Source organism: Gigantopelta aegis, chromosome 3 (genome assembly GCF_016097555.1).
Source record: "Gigantopelta aegis isolate Gae_Host chromosome 3, Gae_host_genome, whole genome shotgun sequence".
In the NCBI taxonomy this organism is placed as follows: domain Eukaryota; kingdom Metazoa; phylum Mollusca; class Gastropoda; order Neomphalida; family Peltospiridae; genus Gigantopelta; species Gigantopelta aegis.
In genome coordinates, this window is record NC_054701.1 from 95,857,620 (window position 1) to 95,883,841 (window position 26,222).

Consider the following 26,222-nt stretch of genomic DNA (forward strand, 5'->3'; position numbering starts at 1 on the left):
GTTACTGTTTGTCACTATAAGTAGGACAGACGGATGGTTGGACAGACCTACAGATGGAGATGAAAGCTATACTGCCATCCAGTTGGACCAGCAGGGGACTAATAAATATTGTTACTGTTTGTCACTATAAGTAGGACAGACGGATGGTTGGACAGACCTACAGATGGAGATGAAAGCTATACTGCCATCCAGTTGGACCAGCAGGGGACTAATAAATATTGTTACTGTTTGTCACTATAAGTAGGACAGACGGACGACAGACCTACAGATGGAGATGAAAGCTATACTGCCATCCAGTTGGACCAGCAGGGGACTAATAAATATTGTTACTGTTTGTCACTATAAGTAGGACAGACGGATGGTTGGACAGACCTACAGATGGAGATGAAAGCTATACTGCCATCCAGTTGGACCAGCAGGGGACTAATAAATATTGTTACTGTTTGTCACTATAAGTAGGACAGACGGATGGTTGGACAGACCTACAGATGGAGATGAAAGCTATACTGCCATCCAGTTGGACCAGCAGGGGACTAATAAATATTGTTACTGTTTGTCACTATAAGTAGGACAGACGGATGGTCGGACAGACCTACAGATGGAGATGAAAGCTATACTGCCATCCAGTTGGACCAGCAGGGGACTAATAAATATTGTTACTGTTTGTCACTATAAGTAGGACAGACGGATGGTCGGACAGACCTACAGATGGAGATGAAAGCTATACTGCCATCCAGTTGGACCAGCAGGGGACTAATAAATATTGTTACTGTTTGTCACTATAAGTAGGACAGACGGATGGTCGGACAGACCTACAGATGGAGATGAAAGCTATACTGCCATCCAGTTGGACCAGCAGGGGACTAATAAATATTGTTACTGTTTGTCACTATAAGTAGGACAGACGGATGGTCGGACAGACCTACAGATGGAGATGAAAGCTATACTGCCATCCAGTTGGACCAGCAGGGGACTAATAAATATTGTTACTGTTTGTCACTATAAGTAGGACAGACGGATGGTCGGACAGACCTACAGATGGAGATGAAAGCTATACTGCCATCCAGTTGGACCAGCAGGGGACTAATAAATATTGTTACTGTTTGTCACTATAAGTAGGACAGACGGATGGTTGGACAGACCTACAGATGGAGATGAAAGCTATACTGCCATCCAGTTGGACCAGCAGGGGACTAATAAATATTGTTACTGTTTGTCACTATAAGTAGGACAGACGGATGGTCGGACAGACCTACAGATGGAGATGAAAGCTATACTGCCATCCAGTTGGACCAGCAGGGGACTAATAAATATTGTTACTGTTTGTCACTATAAGTAGGACAGACGGATGGTCAGACAGACCTACAGATGGAGATGAAAGCTATACTGCCATCCAGTTGGACCAGCAGGGGACTAATAAATATTGTTACTGTTTGTCACTATAAGTAGGACAGACGGATGGTCGGACAGACCTACAGATGGAGATGAAAGCTATACTGCCATCCAGTTGGACCAGCAGGGGACTAATAAATATTGTTACTGTTTGTCACTATAAGTAGGACAGACGGATGGTCGGACAGACCTACAGATGGAGATGAAAGCTATACTGCCATCCAGTTGGACCAGCAGGGGACTAATAAATATTGTTACTGTTTGTCACTATAAGTAGGACAGACGGATGGTCGGACAGACCTACAGATGGAGATGAAAGCTATACTGCCATCCAGTTGGACCAGCAGGGGACTAATAAATATTGTTACTGTTTGTCACTATAAGTAGGACAGACGGATGGTCAGACAGACCTACAGATGGAGATGAAAGCTATACTGCCATCCAGTTGGACCAGCAGGGGACTAATAAATATTGTTACTGTTTGTCACTATAAGTAGGACAGACGGATGGTTGGACAGACCTACAGATGGAGATGAAAGCTATACTGCCATCCAGTTGGACCAGCAGGGGACTAATAAATATTGTTACTGTTTGTCACTATAAGTAGGACAGACGGATGGTCGGACAGACCTACAGATGGAGATGAAAGCTATACTGCCATCCAGTTGGACCAGCAGGGGACTAATAAATATTGTTACTGTTTGTCACTATAAGTAGGACAGACGGACCTACAGATGGAGATGAAAGCTATACTGCCATCCAGTTGGACCAGCAGGGGACTAATAAATATTGTTACTGTTTGTCACTATAAGTAGGACAGACGGATGGTTGGACGGACCTACAGATGGAGATGAAAGCTATACTGCCATCCAGTTGGACCAGCAGGGGACTAATAAATATTGTTACTGTTTGTCACTATAAGTAGGACAGACGGATGGTCGGACAGACCTACAGATGGAGATGAAAGCTATACTGCCATCCAGTTGGACCAGCAGGGGACTAATAAATATTGTTACTGTTTGTCACTATAAGTAGGACAGACGGATGGTTGGACAGACCTACAGATGGAGATGAAAGCTATACTGCCATCCAGTTGGACCAGCAGGGGACTAATAAATATTGTTACTGTTTGTCACTATAAGTAGGACAGACGGATGGTCGGACAGACCTACAGATGGAGATGAAAGCTATACTGCCATCCAGTTGGACCAGCAGGGGACTAATAAATATTGTTACTGTTTGTCACTATAAGTAGGACAGACGGATGGTCGGACAGACCTACAGATGGAGATGAAAGCTATACTGCCATCCAGTTGGACCAGCAGGGGACTAATAAATATTGTTACTGTTTGTCACTATAAGTAGGACAGACGGATGGTTGGACGGACCTACAGATGGAGATGAAAGCTATACTGCCATCCAGTTGGACCAGCAGGGGACTAATAAATATTGTTACTGTTTGTCACTATAAGTAGGACAGACGGATGGTCGGACAGACCTACAGATGGAGATGAAAGCTATACTGCCATCCAGTTGGACCAGCAGGGGACTAATAAATATTGTTACTGTTTGTCACTATAAGTAGGACAGACGGACCTACAGATGGAGATGAAAGCTATACTGCCATCCAGTTGGACCAGCAGGGGACTAATAAATATTGTTACTGTTTGTCACTATAAGTAGGACAGACGGATGGTTGGACGGACCTACAGATGGAGATGAAAGCTATACTGCCATCCAGTTGGACCAGCAGGGGACTAATAAATATTGTTACTGTTTGTCACTATAAGTAGGACAGATGGATGGTCGGACAGACCTACAGATGGAGATGAAAGCTATACTGCCATCCAGTTGGACCAGCAGGGGACTAATAAATATTGTTACTGTTTGTCACTATAAGTAGGACAGACGGATGGTTGGACGGACCTACAGATGGAGATGAAAGCTATACTGCCATCCAGTTGGACCAGCAGGGGACTAATAAATATTGTTACTGTTTGTCACTATAAGTAGGACAGACGGATGGTTGGACGGACCTACAGATGGAGATGAAAGCTATACTGCCATCCAGTTGGACCAGCAGGGGACTAATAAATATTGTTACTGTTTGTCACTATAAGTAGGACAGACGGATGGTCGGACAGACCTACAGATGGAGATGAAAGCTATACTGCCATCCAGTTGGACCAGCAGGGGACTAATAAATATTGTTACTGTTTGTCACTATAAGTAGGACAGACGGATGGTCGGACAGACCTACAGATGGAGATGAAAGCTATACTGCCATCCAGTTGGACCAGCAGGGGACTAATAAATATTGTTACTGTTTGTCACTATAAGTAGGACAGACGGATGGTCGGACAGACCTACAGATGGACATGAAAGCTATACTGCCATCCAGTTGGACCAGCAGGGGACTAATAAATATTGTTACTGTTTGTCACTATAAGTAGGACAGATGGATGGTCGGACAGACCTACAGATGGAGATGAAAGCTATACTGCCATCCAGTTGGACCAGCAGGGGACTAATAAATATTGTTACTGTTTGTCACTATAAGTAGGACAGACGGATGGTCAAACAGACCTACAGATGGAGATGAAAGCTATACTGCCATCCAGTTGGACCAGCAGGGGACTAATAAATATTGTTACTGTTTGTCACTATAAGTAGGACAGACGGATGGTCGGACAGACCTACAGATGGAGATGAAAGCTATACTGCCATCCAGTTGGACCAGCAGGGGACTAATAAATATTGTTACTGTTTGTCACTATAAGTAGGACAGACGGATGGTCAGACAGACCTACAGATGGAGATGAAAGCTATACTGCCATCCAGTTGGACCAGCAGGGGACTAATAAATATTGTTACTGTTTGTCACTATAAGTAGGACAGACGGATGGTCGGACAGACCTACAGATGGAGATGAAAGCTATACTGCCATCCAGTTGGACCAGCAGGGGACTAATAAATATTGTTAATGTTTGTCACTATAAGTAGGACAGACGGATGGTCGGACAGACCTACAGATGGAGATGAAAGCTATACTGCCATCCAGTTGGACCAGCAGGGGACTAATAAATATTGTTACTGTTTGTCACTATAAGTAGGACAGACGGATGGTCGGACAGACCTACAGATGGAGATGAAAGCTATACTGCCATCCAGTTGGACCAGCAGGGGACTAATAAATATTGTTACTGTTTGTCACTATAAGTAGGACAGACGGATGGTCAGACAGACCTACAGATGGAGATGAAAGCTATACTGCCATCCAGTTGGACCAGCAGGGGACTAATAAATATTGTTACTGTTTGTCACTATAAGTAGGACAGACGGATGGTTGGACGGACCTACAGATGGAGATGAAAGCTATACTGCCATCCAGTTGGACCAGCAGGGGACTAATAAATATTGTTACTGTTTGTCACTATAAGTAGGACAGACGGATGGTCGGACAGACCTACAGATGGAGATGAAAGCTATACTGCCATCCAGTTGGACCAGCAGGGGACTAATAAATATTGTTACTGTTTGTCACTATAAGTAGGACAGACGGACCTACAGATGGAGATGAAAGCTATACTGCCATCCAGTTGGACCAGCAGGGGACTAATAAATATTGTTACTGTTTGTCACTATAAGTAGGACAGACGGATGGTTGGACGGACCTACAGATGGAGATGAAAGCTATACTGCCATCCAGTTGGATCAGCAGGGGACTAATAAATATTGTTACTGTTTGTCACTATAAGTAAGACAGACAGATGGTCGGACGGACCTACAGATGGAGATGAAAGCTATAATGCCCTCCAGTTGGACCAGCAGGGGACTAATAAATATTGTTACTATTTGTCACTTAAAATAAAGTAAACACACCATCAGTCAAACTTCAGTATCTTCATGTTGAAGGAACTCAAGATTTTGGTGGTTCGTGATAAATATAACAGTTGTTGGTGAACGTTATACAACTTGACAACCTTAAAATATCCTGAGCTAGTATGGTAAAAGAGTCAAGATAACATTTCACTGTATGTTGGTAAGAAAAGCTGACTTTTAAAATCTAATTCTCCTTCCATAAAGCAAGAGATCAATCTAAAGTGAAAAAAACTGCAGAAAAAAAGAGACCACATGTGCCACACAAACTAATCATTGTGACGACACAATACCACACGATACATGATATTTTTCACAAATTAGCTCATTTAACTCTTTCCCTCGTAAAACCCAATCTCGACTGCAATGAAGACTAGTCTTCATAAACACAGCTGCCACATTTACAGGAGATATCTATCTTGATTCTGTGAATGCTAGAACACAACAGAATGACAGTCGAACATGTTGAGTGTATTTTGTTGACTGGTATTCGTATTTAAGTTGTTATCGCAATATCGAAAAGAAAAAAAACCCTGGTCTAAAATATTGAAAACGTTATTGATGATGTAAGATGCACATGGGTTCAATTCCTCGCTATTTGTATAATTATTTCTTTTAAAACATGTTGGACATTATTATTTAATGAAAAATTAAGATTTGTAAAGGATGTATCGCCTAAATAACTGATAATGCAGACTTTGAAGTAGATGATAGATGGGAATACTCGTCGACTGAAAGTGAAAATTAACTTTGTGGAAGTGTCATAAACAATGACGTTGTAATTGTAGGGTTTTAAAAAATATATTTTAAAAATATTAATTAAGTTCTTCTGCAAATTTTATTTTGGTAGTTAGATTCATTAATATGTCCTTTAAACTATGACACACATCAAAATAGTTTTTTTTTTACAATTTGAGGTTGAAAAATGTAGGTTCAAAATTACATATTTCACATTGAAAACTTGGGTCAGTGATGATGTGTTCTGGTTGTAAAACTGGGTGGATAAGAGTTAAAAAACACCAATCACTGTGACCACATAATACTACATGATACATGATGTTTATCAGAAAATACTCATTTAAAAACATGTCCACATTGGGCCTTGCTGCTGTATCATTAGTAGTAGTTCATGCTGTGACAGTGTGTCTCTGTCTCTCCCTTTCTCTCTCTCCTCTCTCTCTCTCTCTCTCTCTCTCTTTCTCTCTCTCTCTCTCCCTTTCTCTCTCGTTCTCCCTTTCTCTCTCTTTCTCTCTTTTTCTGTCTCTGTCTCTCTCCCCCAAATGTCAAATAACTAGATGTTAGACACCAAACAGTCATAGTTTAAAATGTGCCGAGGCATTGTTACACAACCATCCGTATCCTGTGTTACATTGAGAGATGAGACTAACCTACGAACAGTCCACCAATGGGGAGACTCGGCTCAGAGTCGACACGGCCCACTCGGCGGTGCTCACACAGTTTCTCATAAACACGTCGATTAGGAGCGGAAACCTTCCTGCAAAATGAAATGTAAAATTGTAAAGTATACTAATTAAGTATATATCTACAAACAACACTGAAGAATGTATTATACAGTTGCCAATAAAGTATAAAATATATCTACAATTGACAGTGTGGATTAAGTGTGGATACTCTAAGCAAATATATTATTATTTTGTTTACGCAAAAAACAGTTTTAAATATAATGATAAATAAGATGAACAAATCACCAGAACACAACCATGTGGTTTGCACGGGATTCATGAGACATTCTTGAAATGTAGACTTCAGGTGCCTGTAAAACAATCCATTATGATGCAGGCCTCTCAGAATTGTAAAACAATCCGTTATGATGCAGGCGTCTCAGAATTGTGAAACAATCCGTTATTATGCAGGCCTCTCAGAATTGTAAAACAATGGGTTATGATGCAGGCGTCTCAGAATTGTAAAACAATGGGTTATGATGCAGGCCTCTCAGAATTGTAAAACAATCCGTTATGATGCAGGCCTCTCAGAATTGTAAAACAATCCGTTATTATTCAGGCGTCTCAGAATTGTAAAACAATCCGTTATGATGCAGGCGTCTCAGAATTGTAAAACAATCCGTTATGATGCAGGCGTCTCAGAATTGTAAAACAATCCGTTATGATGCAGGCGTCTCAGAATTGTAAAACAATCCGTTATGATGCAGGCGTCTCAGAATTGTAAAACAATCCGTTATTATGCAGGCCTCTCAGAATTGTAAAACAATCCGTTATTATGCAGGCCTCTCAGAACTGTAAAACAATCCGTTATTATGCAGGCGTCTCAGAATTGTAAAACAATGGGTTATTATGCAGGCCTCTCAGAATTGTAAAACAATCCGTTATTATGCAGGCCTCTCAGAATTGTAAAACAATCCATTATGATGCAGGCGTCTCAGAATTGTAAAACAATCCGTTATGATGCAGGCGTCTCAGAATTGTAAAACAATCCGTTATGATGTAGGCGTCTCAGAATTGTAAAACAATCCGTTATGATGCAGGCGTCTCAGAATTGTAAAACAATCCGTTATGATGCAGGCCTTTCAGAATTGTGAAACAATCCGTTATGATGCAGGCCTCTCAGAATTGTGAAGCAATCCGTTATGATGCAGGCCTCTCAGAATTGTAAAACAATCCATTACGATTCAGGCCTCTCAGAATTGTAAAACAATGGGTTATTATGAAGGCCTCTCAGAATTGTAAAACAATCCGTTAGGATGCAGGCGTCTCAGAATTGTAAAACAATCCGTTATGATGTAGGCGTCTCAGAATTGTAAAACAATCCGTTATGATGCAGGCGTCTCAGAATTGTAAAACAATCCGTTATGATGCAGGCCTTTCAGAATTGTGAAACAATCCGTTATGATGCAGGCCTCTCAGAATTGTGAAACAATCCGTTATGATGCAGGCCTCTCAGAATTGTAAAACAATCCATTACGATTCAGGCCTCTAAGAATTGTAAAACAATGGGTTATTATGAAGGCCTCTCAGAATTGTAAAACAATCCGTTAGGATGCAGGCGTCTCAGAATTGTAAAATAATCCATTATGATGCAAGCCTCTCAGAATTGTAAAACAATCTGTTATGATGCAGGCCTCTCAGAATTGTGAAACAATCCGTTATGATGCAAGCCTCTCAGAATTGTAAAACAATCCGTTATGATGCAGGCGTCTCAGAATTGTAAAACAATCCGTTATGATGCAGGCCTTTCAGAATTGTGAAACAATCAGTTATGATGCAGGCCTCTCAGAATTGTGAAACAATCCGTTATGATGCAGGCCTCTCAGAATTGTAAAACAATCCATTACGATTCAGGCCTCTAAGAATTGTAAAACAATGGGTTATTATGAAGGCCTCTCAGAATTGTAAAACAATCCGTTAGGATGCAGGCGTCTCAGAATTGTAAAATAATCCATTATGATGCAAGCCTCTCAGAATTGTAAAACAATCTGTTATGATGCAGGCCTCTCAGAATTGTGAAACAATCCGTTATGATGCAAGCCTCTCAGAATTGTAAAATAATCCATTATGATGCAAGCCTCTCAGAATTGTAAAACAATCCGTTATGATGCAGGCCTCTCAGAATTGTGAAACAATCCGTTATGATGCAGGCCTCTCAGAATTGTAAAACAATCCATTACGATTCAGGCCTCTCAGAATTGTAAAACAATGGGTTATTATGAAGGCCTCTCAGAATTGTAAAACAATCCGTTAGGATGCAGGCGTCTCAGAATTGTAAAATAATCCATTATGATGCAAGCCTCTCAGAATTGTAAAACAATCTGTTATGATGCAAGCCTCTCAGAATTGTAAAACAATGGGTTATTATGAAGGCCTCTCAGAATTGTAAAATAATCCATTATGATGCAAGCCTCTCAGAATTGTAAAACAATGGGTTATTATGAAGGCCTCTCAGAATTGTAAAACAATGGGTTATTATGAAGGCCTCTCAGAATTGTAAAACAATCTGTTATGATGCAAGCCTCTCAGAATTGAAAATCTGCTTAAAACCATTTATGGGTTCAGCAAAAGCAGGTGACCCATGTTGTTGTTACGTAACCCGTCATGACCATGTAAATTCAATGCAAACAGAAAATGGGTTACACAAACACTACTACCACGAGCAACGCACAAACGACACTATCGCTCTCGCAATTTTCTGTGAGGCCTGTCATGTCGATTGTTTGGTAGTTTTTCTGCATTACCCAAACCTCCACACCGGAAAGTTGCCCTGGTCTGTGACCCACTGAGAACCCAAACATCCACACCAGGAAGTTGCCCTGGTCTGTCACCCACTGAGAACCCAAACCTCCACACCGGGAAGTTGCCCTGGTCTGTCACCCACTGGTAAACCAAACCTCCACACCAGGAAGTTGCCCTGATCTGTCACACACTGAGAACCCAAACCTCCACACTGGAAAGTTGCCCTGGTCTGTCACCCACTGAGAACCCAAACCTCCACACTGGGAAGTTGCCCTGGTCTGTCACACACTGAGAACCCAAACCTCCACACCGGGAAGTTGCCCTGGTCTGTCACTCACTGAGAACCCAAACCTCCACACCAGGAAGTTGCCCTGGTCTGTCACTCACTGAGAACCCAAACCACCACACCGGGAAGTTGCCCTGGTCTGTCACTCACTTAGAACTCAAACCTCCACACCGGAAAGTTGCCCTGGTCTGTCACTCGTTGAGAACCCAAACCTCCACACTGGGAAGTTGCCCTGGTCTGTCACCCACTGAGAACCCAAACCTCCACACCGGGAAGTTGCCCTGGTCTGTGACCCACTGAGAACCCAAACCTCCACACTGGGAAGTTGCCCTGGTCTGTCACCCACTGAGAACCCAAACCTCCACACCGGGAAGTTGTCTGGTCTGTCACTAACTGAGAACCCAAACCTCTACAACCGGAAGTTGCCCATGTCTGTAACCCACTGAGAACCCAAACCTCCACAACGGGAAGTTGCCCTGGTCTGTCACTCACTGAGAACCCAAACCTCCACACTGGGATGTTGCCCTGGTCTGTGACCCACTGAGAACCCAAACCTCCACACCGGGAAGTTGCCTTGGTCTGTTGCTCACTGAGAACCCAAACCTCCACACCGGGAAGTTGCCCTGGTCTGTCACCCACTGAGAACCCAAACCTCCACACCAGGAAGTTGCCCTGGTCTGTCACTCACTGAGAACCCAAACCGCCACACTGGGATGTTGCCCTGGTCTGTGACCCACTGAGAACCCAAACCTCCACACCAGGAAGTGCCCTCGTCTGTCACACACTGAGAACCCAAACTTCCACACTGGGAAGTTGCCCTGGTCTGTGACCCACTGAGAACCCAAACCTCCACAACCGGAAGTTGCTTTGGTTTGTGACACACTGAGAACCCAAACCTCCACACTGGGAAGTTGCCCTGGTCTGTGACCGACTGAGAACCTAAACCTCCACACCCGGAAATTGCCCTGGTCTTTCACCCACTGAGAACCCAAACCTCCACACTGGGAAGTTGCCTTGGGCTGTCACCCACTCAGAATCCAAACCTCCACACTGGGAAGTTGCCCTGATCTGTCACCCACTGAGAACCCAAACCTCCACATTGGGAAGTTGCCCTGGTCTGTGACCAATTGAAAACCCAAACCTCCACACCGAGAAGTTGCCCTGGTCTGTGACACACTGAGAACCCAAACCTCCACAACCAGAAGTTGCCCTGGTCTGTCACCCACTGAGAACCCAAACCTCCACATTGGGAAGTTGCCCTGGTCTGTGACCAACTGAAAACCCAAATCTCCACACCGAGAAGTTGCCCTGGTCTGTGACACACTGAGAACCCAAACCTCCACACTGGGAAGTTGCCTTGGTCTGTCACCCACTCAGAATCCAAACCTCCACACTGGGAAGTTGCCCTGGTCTGTCACCCACTGAGAACCCAAACCTCCACACAGGGAAGTTGCCCTGGTCTGTCACACACTGAGAACCCAAACCTCGACACCAGGAAGTTGCCCTGGTCTGTCAACCACTGAGAACCCAAACCTCCACACCAGGAAGTCACCCACAGGGAAACCAAACTTCCACACTGAGAAGTTGCCCTGGTCTGTCACCCACTAGGAACCCAAACGTCCACAACCGGAAGTTGCCCTGGTCTGTCACCCACTGAGAACCCAAACCTCCACACTGGGAAGTTGCCCTGGTCTGTGACCCACTGAGAACCCAAACCTCTACACCAGGATGTTGCCCTGGTCTGTCATCCACTGGGAACCCAAACCTTCACACTGGGAAGTTGCCCTGGTCTGTGACCCACTGAGAACCCAAACCTCCACACCAGGAAGTTGCCCTCGTCTGTCACACACTGAGAACCCAAACTTCCACACCGGGAAGTTGCCCTGGTCTGTAACCCACTGAGAACCCAAACCTCCACAACCGGAAGTTGCTTTGGTGTGTGACACACTGAGAACCCAAACCTCCACAATGGGAAGTTGCCCTGGTCTGTGACCGACTGAGAACCTAAACCTCCACAACCGAAAGTTGCCCTGGTCAGTGACACACTGAAAACCCAAGGATGAGATGGAGCAATATCTTCGATGTCAGCCTCTGACAACACCCCAAGCTTCGGTGTCAGCCTCTGACAACACCCCAAGTTTCGATGTTTGTCTCTGGCAATGCCCCAATGTTCGATGTCGGCCACTGTCAAAACCCCAAGCTTCGATGTCGGCCTCTGACAAAACCCTAAGCTTTAATGTCGGCCTCTGACAAAACCCCAAACTTTGATGTCGGCCTCGGACAACACTCCAAGCTTCAATGTCAGCCTCTGACAACACCCCAAGCTTTGATGTCAGCCTCTGACAACACCCCAAGCTTCAATGTTGGGTCTCTGACAACAACCCAAGCTTCGATGTTGGGTCTCTGACAACACCCCACTCTCTGCGACAAAATCTTCCCTAGATATGTAACACCTTCTCACAACTCTGCCAGTTCAATGCGACACAGGTGCACTGCTTGCATCCATGCACACAGCACCCATACATTTTACTCTAAAGTGATGCATTACTTTCGGTGTGTGCACTTTGACAATTCTCCATAATTTGTCCGGAGTAGTTTCATGAATTTCATTCAGTGAACCACCATAACAGGAATTCCATTTACTAGAATCAACTTTTGTAATTAATGAAATATTTACTTAGTTATGAATTATCCTGTCACGTCACAGAGACATTTCACGTAGTGTATTCACAATCAACAGTGTAAAATGATATTCTACAATCAATAGTGAAGTATACACTTTTAATTATATTTTACAGTGAAAGTAAATAAATGCAATTCATTTCATGCGCATGATTTAATCTCAACTCGACTTTGCTGAGTTCAATTTTAAAAGTAATTTTCCAAATATAGTGAAGCCACATCCATGGGACCAACTAAAACGTCTGGTTTTAATAGGTATCCAGTTTAGAGAGGTTCTGGTCTGTACAGAGAGTCCGGTTTTAGGAGGTTTACGTCCTAACATTTTATTAACAAATTTAGGATTTGTTCTACAGAAGAGAAACCGATTCTAAAACAATCATCAATGAAAATTATTTCTTGAAAGTTTTATTGACTTTGATGACAACAGTGTTCTCGCTGGGTGAAAATTAAAGGAGGGCGGCCGGTTGGCACCATACCCTTCAAAAAACTAAACAAAAAAACCCCCACCAAAAAACGAAAAGCAAAAAAAAAAAAAAAACAATGTGGGGGGAGGGGTAGTTTGGTTATCATATTGTTGTGTGTTAGTAGACTTTGAGAAAAGACATACTCCTTATTTTGTCTACAAAAAAAGTGCAAAGGGGTTTATAAAAAAACTTGTCTTTTAATTGAACCGAAAATGATATCGGTCTGACATTCACGGGCAGTTCCGGTTTTGCTGGACCGATCAAAGTTTTAATATTATTTTAATAAAGATTTCAAGATATACGAAAAACAATAAAGATGTTTGTAAAGTGATCTACTAATGTCAGATACATTTTTGTTATTTCAATCTTCATCGAATGAATCGATCGCTGTGATAAAATATTATCGCCAGCTGATAAAAAGTAGTTTCGTTTTTGTAAAGGCGGTGTATATATTATTTGGCACTCAAGATAAATGATTTTAATGATAAACACTACCACTTCCGTTGTTTTTATATGCATTCATATCCCCTCAAAATGAAAAGTTTACAATATTTTATAAAGAACTGCTGAATAAACAGAATAACAGAAAGTAAAAATCATCAGTTTCAACCAACTATATCTGCAACTGAGGACAAAATATCAAACGATAGTTAGTGGAAACAAAAGACTGAATGACCGTTCTGATCACGTGACAAATTTGGCGCCAAATAAGAGGGGTTTTTTCAATCGGAGATTGCCGAATCCGTAAAAAATAAAATGTTTTCATTGCTTACATAAAATATAACTTTTATTGTGTCTATCAAACATACAAATGGATACAGATATTGGACAAAATAGAGGCTGTTAAAAATACTGTTAAATTACGTTACGGTAACTGTCGTAAATGTTTCGTCAATTGCTTTTTCGTACACAACGCGGCACGCGGCTTGTTTCCTTTGATGTCCAGTGTGCAGACTGATCGTTTTTTGTGTGGAAAAAAGTGTGCATTTGGAAATAGCAGAGATAGGTGCTGGAAAATAAAGAGGGGCGCTCAAAAATAAAGGAGGGCGCTCAAAAATAAAGGAGGGCGGGGAACATGAAAGGAGGGCGGCAAAATGGAATTGCGGGGCGGGGCGCCCCGCTTAAATGGAGCAGCGAGAACACTGGACAAGTTCAAAATATCAGTTTTACCTTTTCCTCTTCCGAATCGAGAAGTCTTCCGTCATGATGTGCTTTAGAAAACTAAAGCAGAAGAACATGATCTGTAAAACAAAGGACTAGTTGTTAGGTAAGTACTTTCTGTAAAACAAAGGACTAGTTGTTGTTTTGTTGTATGTTTTTTGGGGTTTTTTTTACCAAGGACTAGTTGTTAGGTAAGTACTTTCTGTAAAACAAAGGACTAGTTGTTAGGTAAGTACTTTCTGTAAAACAAAGGACTAGTTGTTAGGTAAGTACTTTCTGAAAAACAAAGGACTAGTTGTTAGGTAAGTATTTTCTGTAAAATAAAGGATTAGTTGTTAGGTAAGTACTTTCCGTAAACCAAAGGACTAGTTAGGTAAGTACCTTCTGTAAAACAAAGACTAGTTGTTAGGTAAGTACTCCAGCATTCTCTACAAGTCAGATGATGACAATCAGTCTAAAACTACAGTACACTGCATGGTATCAGTCTAAAACTACAGTGCACTGCATGGTGCGACAGTGGGGAGGGGGAGGGCCTCGGCAGTCTCTACAAGTCAGATGATGACAATCAGTCTAAAACTACAGTGCACTGCATGGTATCAGTCTAAAACTACAGTGCACTGCATGGTGCGACAGTGGGGAGGGGGAGGGCCTCGGCAGTCTCTACAAGTCAGATGATGACAATCAGTCTAAAACTACAGTGCACTGCATGGTATCAGTCTAAAACTACAGTGGAATGCATGGTGCGACAGTGGGGAGGGGGAGGGTCTCAGCAGCCTCTACAAGTCAGATGATGACAATCAGTCTAAAACTACAGTGCACTGCATGGTATCAGTCTAAAACTACAGTGGAATGCATGGTGCGACAGTGGGGAGGGGGAGGGCCTCGGCAGTCTCTACAAGTCCGATGATGACAATCAGTCTAAAACTACAGTGGAATGCATGGTGCGACAGTGGGGAGGGGGAGGGTCTCAGCAGCCTCTACAAGTCCGATGATGACAATCAGTCTAAAACTACAGTGGAATGCATGGTGCGACAGTGGGGAGGGGGAGGGCCTCGGCAGTCTACAAGTCCGATGATGACAATCAGTCTAAAACTACAGTGGAATGCATGGTGCGACAGTGGGGAGGGGGAGGGCCTCAGCAGCCTCTACAAGTCAGATGATGACAATCAGTCTAAAACTACAGTGCACTGCATGGTATCAGTCTAAAACTACAGTGGAATGCATGGTGCGACAGTGGGGAGGGGGAGGGCCTCGGCAGTCTCTACAAGTCAGATGATGACAATCAGTCTAAAACTACAGTACACTGCATGGTATCAGTCTAAAACTACAGTGGAATGCATGGTGCGACAGTGGGGAGGGGGAGGGTCTCAGCAGCCTCTACAAGTCCGATGATGACAATCAGTCTAAAACTACAGTGGAATGCATGGTGCGACAGTGGGGAGGGGGAGGGTCTCAGCAGCCTCTACAAGTCAGATGATGACAATCAGTCTAAAACTACAGTGGAATGCATGGTGCGACGGTGGGGAGGGGGAGGGTCTCAGCAGCCTCTACAAGTCAGATGATGACAATCAGTCTAAAACTACAGTGCACTGCATGGTATCAGTCTAAAACTACAGTGGAATGCATGGTGCGACAGTGGGGAGGGGGAGGGTCTCAGCAGCCTCTACAAGTCAGATGATGACAATCAGTCTAAAACTACAGTGCACTGCATGGTATCAGTCTAAAACTACAGTGGAATGCATGGTGCGACGGTGGGGAGGGGGAGGGTCTCAGCAGCCTCTACAAGTCAGATGATGACAATCAGTCTAAAACTACAGTGCACTGCATGGTGCGACGGTGGGGAGGGGGCAGGTAGGTCATTTTATTGAAAATTGTAACCAGTGTGGATTTTCAATAACTAAAGACACTTACCAGTGGTGACAATAACTCCAAATCTACCGTCTATATCTTGAAATGTAAAGACAATAACTCGACACCTACTATGACAATAACTCGACACCTACTTTGACAATAACTAAATTTACTACAACTGTTACAGTAACTCTACTTTGACAGTCAATGTAAATCTACTGTGACAGTAAATCTGATGTAGCACAATAACTCTAATCTACTCTGACATTTACTCTAACCTACTTGACAATAACTCTAATCTACTACAACAATAACTAATCTACTGTCACAATAACTAATCTACAGTGACAATAACTCTAATATACTGTGACAATAACTAATATACCATGACAAGAACTCTAATATACTGTGACATTAACTCTAATATAGTGTGACAATAACTCTAATCCACTGTGACAATAACTCTAATATACTGTGACAGACTGACAGAAATGTAGTTGTTGCTCTCACTTACCTCTTCTCCCTTACTCACTCGGTCAGCTAAGTTGTGTCTGAAATTAACCAAACAACAAACAAACACTTTATTACTCCATTGGTCATATTACATGACATGACAGAGAAATATTTGTCAAACAGAGAACAAAAAATAATAATGTAACACTCGAGGGATATGGTAGTTTCCTGCAACACAGTATTTAATTTTAAGAAGTTGTTTTAAAAATGATTGTTACAAATTGAGATAGATTTCTTAATACTGGCAAACTTTTACTATTAAACAGTTCGTGAACTTTTAAAATATTTGGCCTGAACAAAAATTTTCACTTGATATATTTCTTATGAATATCGACAAAAAATGGACAGAGATAATGATATTCATCACCTAATTCATTTTGGTTACAAAGGGTACATTTCCTTTCTTCTCGTGGTCTATCTTCCCACCTGCCCTTTTCATTAGGGAGTTGATGGTTACCTAATCTCACTTTTGTAATAGGTATTGATAGTCGCTTAGGTAACAAGAGTAGGTAATTTTCTAAATTAATATTATATTTAATAATATGATAAAAGAGAGATGTGGGGGAATTTGATACTAAAGTGTGCCAGTTTTGAACAAATTGATCAGATATTCTTTGTTTGATAATCGATTTAAGCCAGTTTTTATTAGGAACAGATTGAGATAACCATAAACAGTTAAGTCCCAAATGCTCTAAAGAGGTTTTAATATATTTTAGCCATTCATAATCATGTTTCTCTTTAGTCAGATTAACCAGTGGCATACATGAGTTATTACACACACAGTGTATATGTAACAAAATGATGTACAAGTGTTTGGCCGAATGAAATGATATTAACGCTACTGTGTTTTTTTTAATAAATATTTATTGTTCCAGATCATAAAGCAGTGTCGGGGTTGGGAGCCCTGAATCAAAGCAACAACAAAATATGTTAAAAATAACAAAACTAAGTGAATCAGACTAAAGTTCAACACATGCATGCAGTAAGACATGGACAGTGGTCTATAACATAACTATATATTGTTATGATCCGAGATTTAAACGAGAACAGAGAAAATAGCGAATAAGAGGGAAGAGAATCAGAAGGGAGACGATTTAGAAGAAGAAGAATACAATACAGATATAGATGGCATTAGAAAAAATGTATTAGTAGCTAAAATTCTTTGAAATAATCTATATCGGAACCATAATAAAGTTGACTCATTCACACACTGAAAAGGTAGCAAATAGCACTGTTCCCAATCTCTTGGTGTAAAAATAAATCCTTCATTCGTGTATTTAATTTGTGATTTTGACGTTACTGATTTGAAGTTTATTAGATCGTACATATCTTTGCATCTTCATTGGCTTTTTAACAATAGTTTTAGTTTAAATGGAAGAATGGGTTTATTTATAGTTGTGAAACTGTCATCTTTCAAAGCATCTACATTTTTAATGTATGATTTTACTGCTTTTATCAGTGAAACATAGTACAGTCAGACCTCGATACTACGACCATGTTCGTCTCTAGGTCACTTTGTCGTTTTATCAAAATTTCCGGTGTATTGAATTGTCATGAGTTATCTCCATTGCCAAAATAATGTAACAAAAAATACTAATTAATATTAACTGATGACAAAATAGCATTTAATTAATTAATGCATTGCAATTATCATTAAGTATGTTTTTAAAAAACATCATTAAATATATTAAACAAGGCACATTCAACGTCAGTCTAATCATTAAATCTACGACTGGTACCTGTTTTATTTGTAAAATATCATGAAAATAGAAGATTTTACTGTTCGAATTTCATCCTTTAATTGGTTGACTGAAGGCTTATTTGAAAAAGCAATACATGTCTACATATTTAGCCGACATCATGTGACACAGTCGGTTCACTATGAAATCAAGGATTCTAAGTGGCTGTGTGTGCTACAGTATCTGTGATTATGTAATATCGTTGTAAAGAGGTGTTTTTAGACATCAGATGCACATTTGTTAATAAATTTGCTCTGTTGGTGTCAGAAGGTGTCAATTCTGGTGTAATGAACAGAATAACACTGATGTATGTTTGTTCCCGACATGGTGCGATGGTGGTGTAAATGTCGTAATAATGACGGTCGTTGTAACGAGGTCTGACTGTATATGAAATTTGTTGTTGTATGATATATATTTATAAATTTTAATTTTATCATAAGAAAAAATACCACCTTGTTCATTGAATAGGTCACTTATGAAAATAATTCCTTTGCTGGCATAATTTTAAAATATAAATAGTTTTCGATCTATAAGTATTTCACTATTATGCCAGATGATAGTACATGAAATATCATTTACACTTTCAGGATTATGTTTATTTTCTATCTTTACCCAACAAAGTAATGTATCTCTCCAAAACCTATCTGGAAATTGGTTGGCTTTTCCCATTATGAACTAATCTCCATATATTATTAATTCATTTGTTGATACTTTTGTAACAGACTTAAAAAGATAAACGCACTTTGAATTATTCACAAACAATCTCCGTATCAAGGAGCTGTTTAAAGTGATCATGAAGTTACTCACATTTAACATTTTGAGTCTTCCTACTTTATAGTCTTGAGTTATTAGATCACGTTTTAACATTTCAGGTTTATTCTGCCAAATATATTTTAAAAATAGTGCATTTTGGTATGCTGCATTATATCATATGTTAGTCTTATATTTTATCCAATGTATCTTCTTTTTATGAAACCAGTTTGGTCTTTATCTATTATTAAATCTAATATCTGTTTTATTCTGTTAGCGATCCAACCTGATGCCATTTGTAAATATAGTTTGGAAAAAACTTGGAGTGTTTTCTCTTTTATAGATACATTACCTGTCCTCAAACAAGGGCACCTCCCCCCCCACGCAAGTGGTCTGGTCCGAACATCCCAACAGCCAATGGGATGGCCTAAATTCTTCTACTGCATACTGCTCTCTAGTTCCGGTCACATGACTGTAACTTCCTTCTTTTTCCCTGAGCGCATCGCACGGAGAACAGGAAGTGGGGAGGCCCGGGCGGGATGAAATCTTGAGGACAGGTAATGTATCTATAAAAGAGAAAACACTCCAAGTTTTCTCCATTTCTTTTCACATTACCTGTCCTCAAACAAGGGCAGCATTCAACAGATGGTGGTGGGTGCCGAGATCCGTAGATGCTTGTGATAACTCCCCAAACCGGAAAAGAGGCCGACTAGTGGAAGAATAAGGCCAACCTTGGTAAGCTCTCCTACTCACAGACCAGTGCAGGTAATGTTCATAATAACAACCAGAATGGTGGCATCCGTCAGCAGTGGCAGGTGCGGCTCCTAGAACAAAGGAACAGGAGGCGGTAGCCACATCTCATGCTGGTTCTGACAGGGTGGGAAGACGTAGCAACCAGGGATGCAGGTGTTAGGTAACCCTCACGTATTGAAGTGTTAGTAATAACAAGCGACAACCTAATGAGGTGCATCCGTCAGAACACTGAACAGAACAAGACCCCCGAGTGTTTTCTGTCTAGTACATCAAAGAACTGTTAGTTCAATAACGACAACAAATAACCACATGCAGTGCAGGGTAAAGGTTATCAAGACAAAAGTTCCGGCACCAGTGCGTCAACTGTGCAAAAGAACAAAAGTCAAGCAATCCTCACCTGTCGATTCACCTGTCGATTCACCTGTCGATTCGATGGACATCTCGGTATGCAGCCCAGAATCAGACAGACATCAACGGCGACGAGGACGGCTTGTATTCAACAGAGTCTGTGCAGCAACAACCGGACCCAGATGATGGAACCCCTCAACGTCTTCTGTGGAGACATCCCTCAGATAATAGTTGGCGAAGATGGAGTCCGTAGCCCAGAACCAACCAGTGATAATGTGCTGAATGGGTGTGTTGCAGTGCAGGGACATCGTGGCAGCCAAGGCACGGAGTTCATGCGGATTAGAAGCAGACGGAGCAGGTAAACCCTCCTTCTGATAGGCGGTCAGGATAGAAGACCGGATCCAGGTGGCCACCATGTTCTTGGTAAGATCCCTCAACCGACTCTGGTTACAGGAAAGGAAAAGTCTTTTGCGATGTTGTCGAAAAGATCTGGTCCTCTCGATGTACTGGTGCAGGGCTCTGACAGGGCACAACGCCAAGTCCTCAACGTCTGCCGGACCAACGATAGAGGAGAGGGCCTGCACAACATACGAACAAGGCGCTTGGTCTGGTAACTGATTCTTTGCAACAAAGTTCATGAGTAACCCCAAGTTGACTGCACGCCGATCTCGGTGAAAAACGTACCAAGTCTACATCAAGAGCATGGAGTTCTGAGACACGGGCAGCTGTGGCAAAACCGAGTAAAAACACCGTCTTCCGCGTCAAGTCTTGCAGGGAAGAGGATTCGATCGGCTCATAAGGTGCGGTCGATAACGCTCGTAACACCAGATTCAGGTCCCATCTTGGTGGCCCAAACCGGTGTACTTGATCATCAAGGCGAAACCCTTTGATCATCTTATGGATCTCAGGAATACCCGATAACTTCGTTCCAGTAGTGACATCACGAACAGTAGCGATGACCGATGACTGGATGGCCACATTGGAGCAATGAGTAACAGGCGACAATGGTACAGCTGAAACCTCTGAAGCACCCTTGGAAGGAGGATTGGTGGAGGAAAAGCGTACGCGTCCATCTGTTCCCAGCTGATGGCCAAGGCATCGAGATCCAGAGCTTCGGGATCTGGCACCGGAGACACGTAAACCTTCAGCTGATGGTTGAATCGTGTGGCGAAGAGATCGATGTTTGGTGTCTAAAGTCTGTCGCACACCCATCGAAACGCTTCGGGATGGAGCATCCATTCTGTCGGCTGTGGAGACGACGGGCAAGACAGCGTGTCGGCTAGCACATTGGAAACCCCTGGAATATGGTGAGACCAAAGTTGCAGCGGAATCTCGTCAACCAGCTTGTAGAGATGATAAGTCAACTGCAGCAGACTGCTGGAGTGTGTTCCGCCCTGGCGATTGATGTAAGCCGCTGCAGTGATACTGTCTGTGGCTACCATGAGAGAGGCGCCTCACAGCATCTCTCGCCAATGAAGGATGACGTTGTAAACTGCCAACATCTTCAACAGGTTGATGTGTAGATCGGCTTCATCTGGAGACCACAGCCACCAACAGGGACTGGACTGCAGGGCGACTGGTAACCGGATCAGCAAATCTGCGTTATTGTACTGAATGCATCGATTCAGAAACAACTGGATACCGTGACCTCTAAGCGTCAAATGTTGCGCCGACGTCAAAATTACTCTTGCAATGATACTTCATGAAACAGTGATAGAGTGATTCAAGAATCAAGACATCAGAAACAGTGACCCCGTGATACAGGCAAGAGCCAAAGACAGCGTAGCAACTCGCTACGCTATATGACCGATATACGTGGAAGTGAAGCAACGCAAAACAGCAACCGGCTAAAATCCACGGCCGTCACACCACCCGGTGCGAAACATCAGCAGAGATAATCTAGACATCTAGACAGCATCGGTCACGAACGCTGGCGGTAACAACAGTGAACGTCAGTGAGTTGATAAGCCGCAATGAACCATAGGAAAACGGTCACGGTAAAAACCCCGTACCACGTGATGGCAACTGGATGACTTCCGGAACCAGCGGAAGTAGTGACTGTCTTGCATCGCCACCGGATATAGAGAACGATCTGCCGAATATCGCTGAACCTTCCTCGAACAAGAGAATCTCGGTGCACGGGATCTCAACACAAGTGTCCGGACCAGTAGACTGTCTTAGTCACCAACTCGGAACGCTTGTAACGTCACACCCCTTCATGGCAAACAGCCGTATGTAGACCACAGGTCTGCCAAGATTACCGGCTTGTGCTGAAAGTCAAGAATGGATCGCTTCAGGCAAGTCAGTTGACGATAGTGTGCAATCGTAGTCGACATCGACGTCACAGAAGATATAAGGTAGACCAACATTAAAGTCGACGGCTGGAACAAGGCATATCCTCTGGCATCCTGCACATGAGGAGATATGGTCGCCAGGAAAATATCAAATAGGACAGCATGTACAAACATCTAAGCTGAACTGAAGCCATCGACAGGATGTGCCGATCTGTAAGTTCTAGGAAGACGTCTGGTCCCGCCCGAAACAGCGTCATCCAAGGCCGGCGCCACACCGTTGAAGGATAGGTTGAAGACGGGATACGTTCATTGTGACGAATGGGGAACGGCACAAATGAAGTTGACTCAAGTAAATCTCGACATTGGATCAGTCATCAAAACGGAAACCTTCTAGAATGGTGCCAGTGGATTGTGCAGTGACGAAAGCATATCATACACCGCAGCGAGACAATCCGTCACAGCCATGTGGGTCACTGCATCCGGATCTTCTATCACGGAAGGTGCCGACGCATCATCTGGAAAATCACTCAGTAACCTGGCACAGGCGATTTGATCCAATGTACTGGCTGCAATCGGAAACACTCCACGGTCCCGTCAGGAGCCGGTGTAAACCCTGAACGCTGGATCAGCTGCCGACTGGTGTGGACGGTACGATGTACACGGACCGGCAGGAGCCGGTGGAACCCTGGACGCTGTACCACTTCGATCGATCACGGGACGACGGTACCGAACGGTGAGCCGATGACGCAATCTTCCAGTTCGTTACAGGGCTCCGTCTGCTTGCTGGAACAAGCGATCCGCACGGGCCAGTTACTGGTAGCCGTGTAAACCGACGGGGGCCTGTGGCAGCCAACGATCGAATGCCGACATTTGCCGGTGGAACCTCCGTGGCGATCATCGGAACCAGACCCTTCTTGGCTGGAAACGGTGGATAGGCCAGCGGCGGTAGCATATCAGATATGACAGCCAGACAGTCCCTCAGTGACAGGTGGTCCGCCGCATCCAGATCTTCCACACCGCAAGAACCGATACATCATCAGAAAAGTCACATAGTACCCGTGAACAGGCCAGTCGCTCTGGTCATGGCCCGATGGAAATACCGGAGAACCGGACCATGGGCGGTCCCATGTGGATACCAAGAACGGATGACCACATCCTCCGGAGGGATATCAGTCGCTATCATCGGTGTCGGTCCCTTCTTGGACGGCGTCGGTGGATGTGGCAAGGAAGGCAACATGTTGTAGACGGCCGCCAAGCAATCCCTCATAGTCATATGGTCCGTAGAGTCAGGCTCTTCAATGACAGATGCCGCAGGCCCTTCATCACCAAAGTCTCGTAGAACTCGAGCACAGGCCAATCGATATACCGTAAAGGAAGCCGCCGGTTAAACCGGACCGTGGACGGTCCCATCTAGATCCCTTGGAGGCCTTGAAAGCGCTGACGATCCGTGGAACCCGTAGGGAGCCGTACAGGTCGTGGGGAGCGGCTACGGTCCCGGCTCCGAAGAGGACTTCCCCGCCGAAGATCGGTGAGCCTTGGAATCCGTGAATGAGCCGGCTTCTTACAGGCCTGCGTAGAGACCGCAGGCCTGTCATCCGAAGTCTTAGGTATCGGTGGAGCTGAAGAAGCCGCACCCCCTGAAGAGGGGACTGGAACCGGACCTCACCCCGAAACCGCCGGTTTGGGTACGGTCGCCATCGACGTCATCATTTCTTGAAGCATGGACGGCAAAATGGAGCGTAACACTTCCGCCACGGAGTCTGCTATGGAAGGCGAAGATTCCACCTTCTTGGCCCTCGCTGACACCACCTTCAGGTAAGCCGCGAACTCGACATCTAATAACCCCGAACAAGGTCGCATCTTGAATTAAGGGCACACGGAACACGACAACCCGGACGTAAGTCGTGTGGGTGAAAAGAAATATTTTAAAATATTATTTAGGTTTATTAGCTTTTGGGATACATGTAATTATACCTAACTTTTGGACATTAGACATCTCTTTAACAGAATAACTATAGTTAATAGATCGAAGTATGTAATGTCCCAGATCTATCCAGAAAAATTTAAGAATTCCGAAGAAAAGCCATATGAACCTGGGCTTTTTTCATTTTTCATACCTTTCAAATATGTTAATACTTCCGAATATGTTATTTCACCTTCTAATCTGTTTGCATTATTGTCACTTAATTTATTGAATTTTAAATTACGTCATTATCATTTTGCCCAGAGGGTGTAAAGGTTTTGATAAAAGCTTGTGGTTTCCTTTAAAATTTCTTTCTGTTCTTTGATTTCTTCTCCATTATCTAATCGTACTCTTGATATTAGTTTACTATAATAATTTCTAGATTCTAAGTGGAAATGTTTTTTGATGTTTTTTTTTACCTTCTATCCATTTTGCCTTTGATCTAATATAATTAACTCTACCGTTTGTTTACATATACAAAGTAGCTTATACCTTAGCACTATTCAATGAAATTGATCTCACTATATTTTATTTTATTGTAATCATAACTACACCTACTGAAGTCAAAATGAAACCATAATGCATTATATAGCCAGATACTAATGATATAAAAAAAAACATAGACACAGAAATACGAACCCAAAGAGATACCAGTCGTATCTGACTGATATCACCAGATAGCAAAGACATAGAAAACATGAAATACCAACCCAAAGAGATACCAGTCATATGCGAGTGTGAGGTAGAGGATCTCTGATGGCGAGAGAGTTCGGTGGACAACTCCGTCGGCCCACAGAGAGAGTCGGAGCAGTGAAATGAAGAGAGGAGTGCGATCCCATCCCGAGATACAGTGAACCAGCAAACCCGAGTCGCCTGAAACACACATCATCACGTCATATCAGAATAAAGTATCCTACAACACACATCATCACGTCACATCAGAATAAAGTATCCTACAACACACATCACCACGACACATCAGAATAAAGTATCCTACAACACACATCACGTCACATCAGAATAAAGTATCCTACAACACACATCACATCAGAATAAAGTATCCTACAAGACACATCACGTCACATCAGAATAAAGTATCCTACAACACACATCACATCAGAATAAAGTATCCTACAACACACATCACATCACATCAGAATGAAGTATCCTACAACACACATCATCACGTCACATCAGAATAAAGTATCCTACAACACACATCACCACGTCACATCAGAATAAAGTATCCTACAACACACATCACGTCACATCAGAATAAAGTATCCTACAACACATATCACATCAGAATAAAGTATCCTACAACACACATCATCACATCACATCAGAATAAAGTATCCTACAACACACATCACGTCACATCATAATAAAGTATCCTACAACACACATCACGTCACATCAGAATAAAGTATTCTACAACACACATCACATCAGAATAAAGTATCCTACAACACACATCATGTCACATCAGAATAAAGTATCCTACAACACACATCATCATGTCACATCAGAATAAAGTATCTTACAACACACATCACATCAGAATAAAGTATCCTACAACACACATCACCATGTCACATCAGAATAAAGTATCCTACAACACACATCACCACGTCACATCAGAATAAAGTATCCTACAACACACATCACATCAGAATGAAGTATCCTACAACACACATCATCACGTCACATCAGAATAAAGTATTCTACAACACACATCACCACGTCACATCAGAATAAAGTATCCTACAACACACATCACGTCACATCAGAATAAAGTATCCTACAACACATATCACATCAGAATAAAGTATCCTACAACACACATCACCACATCACATCAGAATAAAGTATCCTACAACACACATCACGTCACATCATAATAAAGTATCCTACAACACACATCACGTCACATCAGAATAAA

General features: G+C 42.7%; 1 protein-coding gene across 1 annotated transcript in view; it reads right to left on the reverse strand.

Moving 5' to 3' along the window:
• LOC121368959 (myotubularin-related protein 14-like) overlaps positions 1-26,222 on the reverse strand; it is a 60,079-nt gene that overhangs the window by 7,394 nt on the left and 26,463 nt on the right. The window contains 4 exon segments of the mRNA XM_041493729.1: positions 6,660-6,766; positions 14,079-14,149; positions 16,435-16,471; positions 24,991-25,153. Coding sequence (XP_041349663.1) covers positions 6,660-6,766; positions 14,079-14,149; positions 16,435-16,471; positions 24,991-25,153 — 378 coding nt within the window.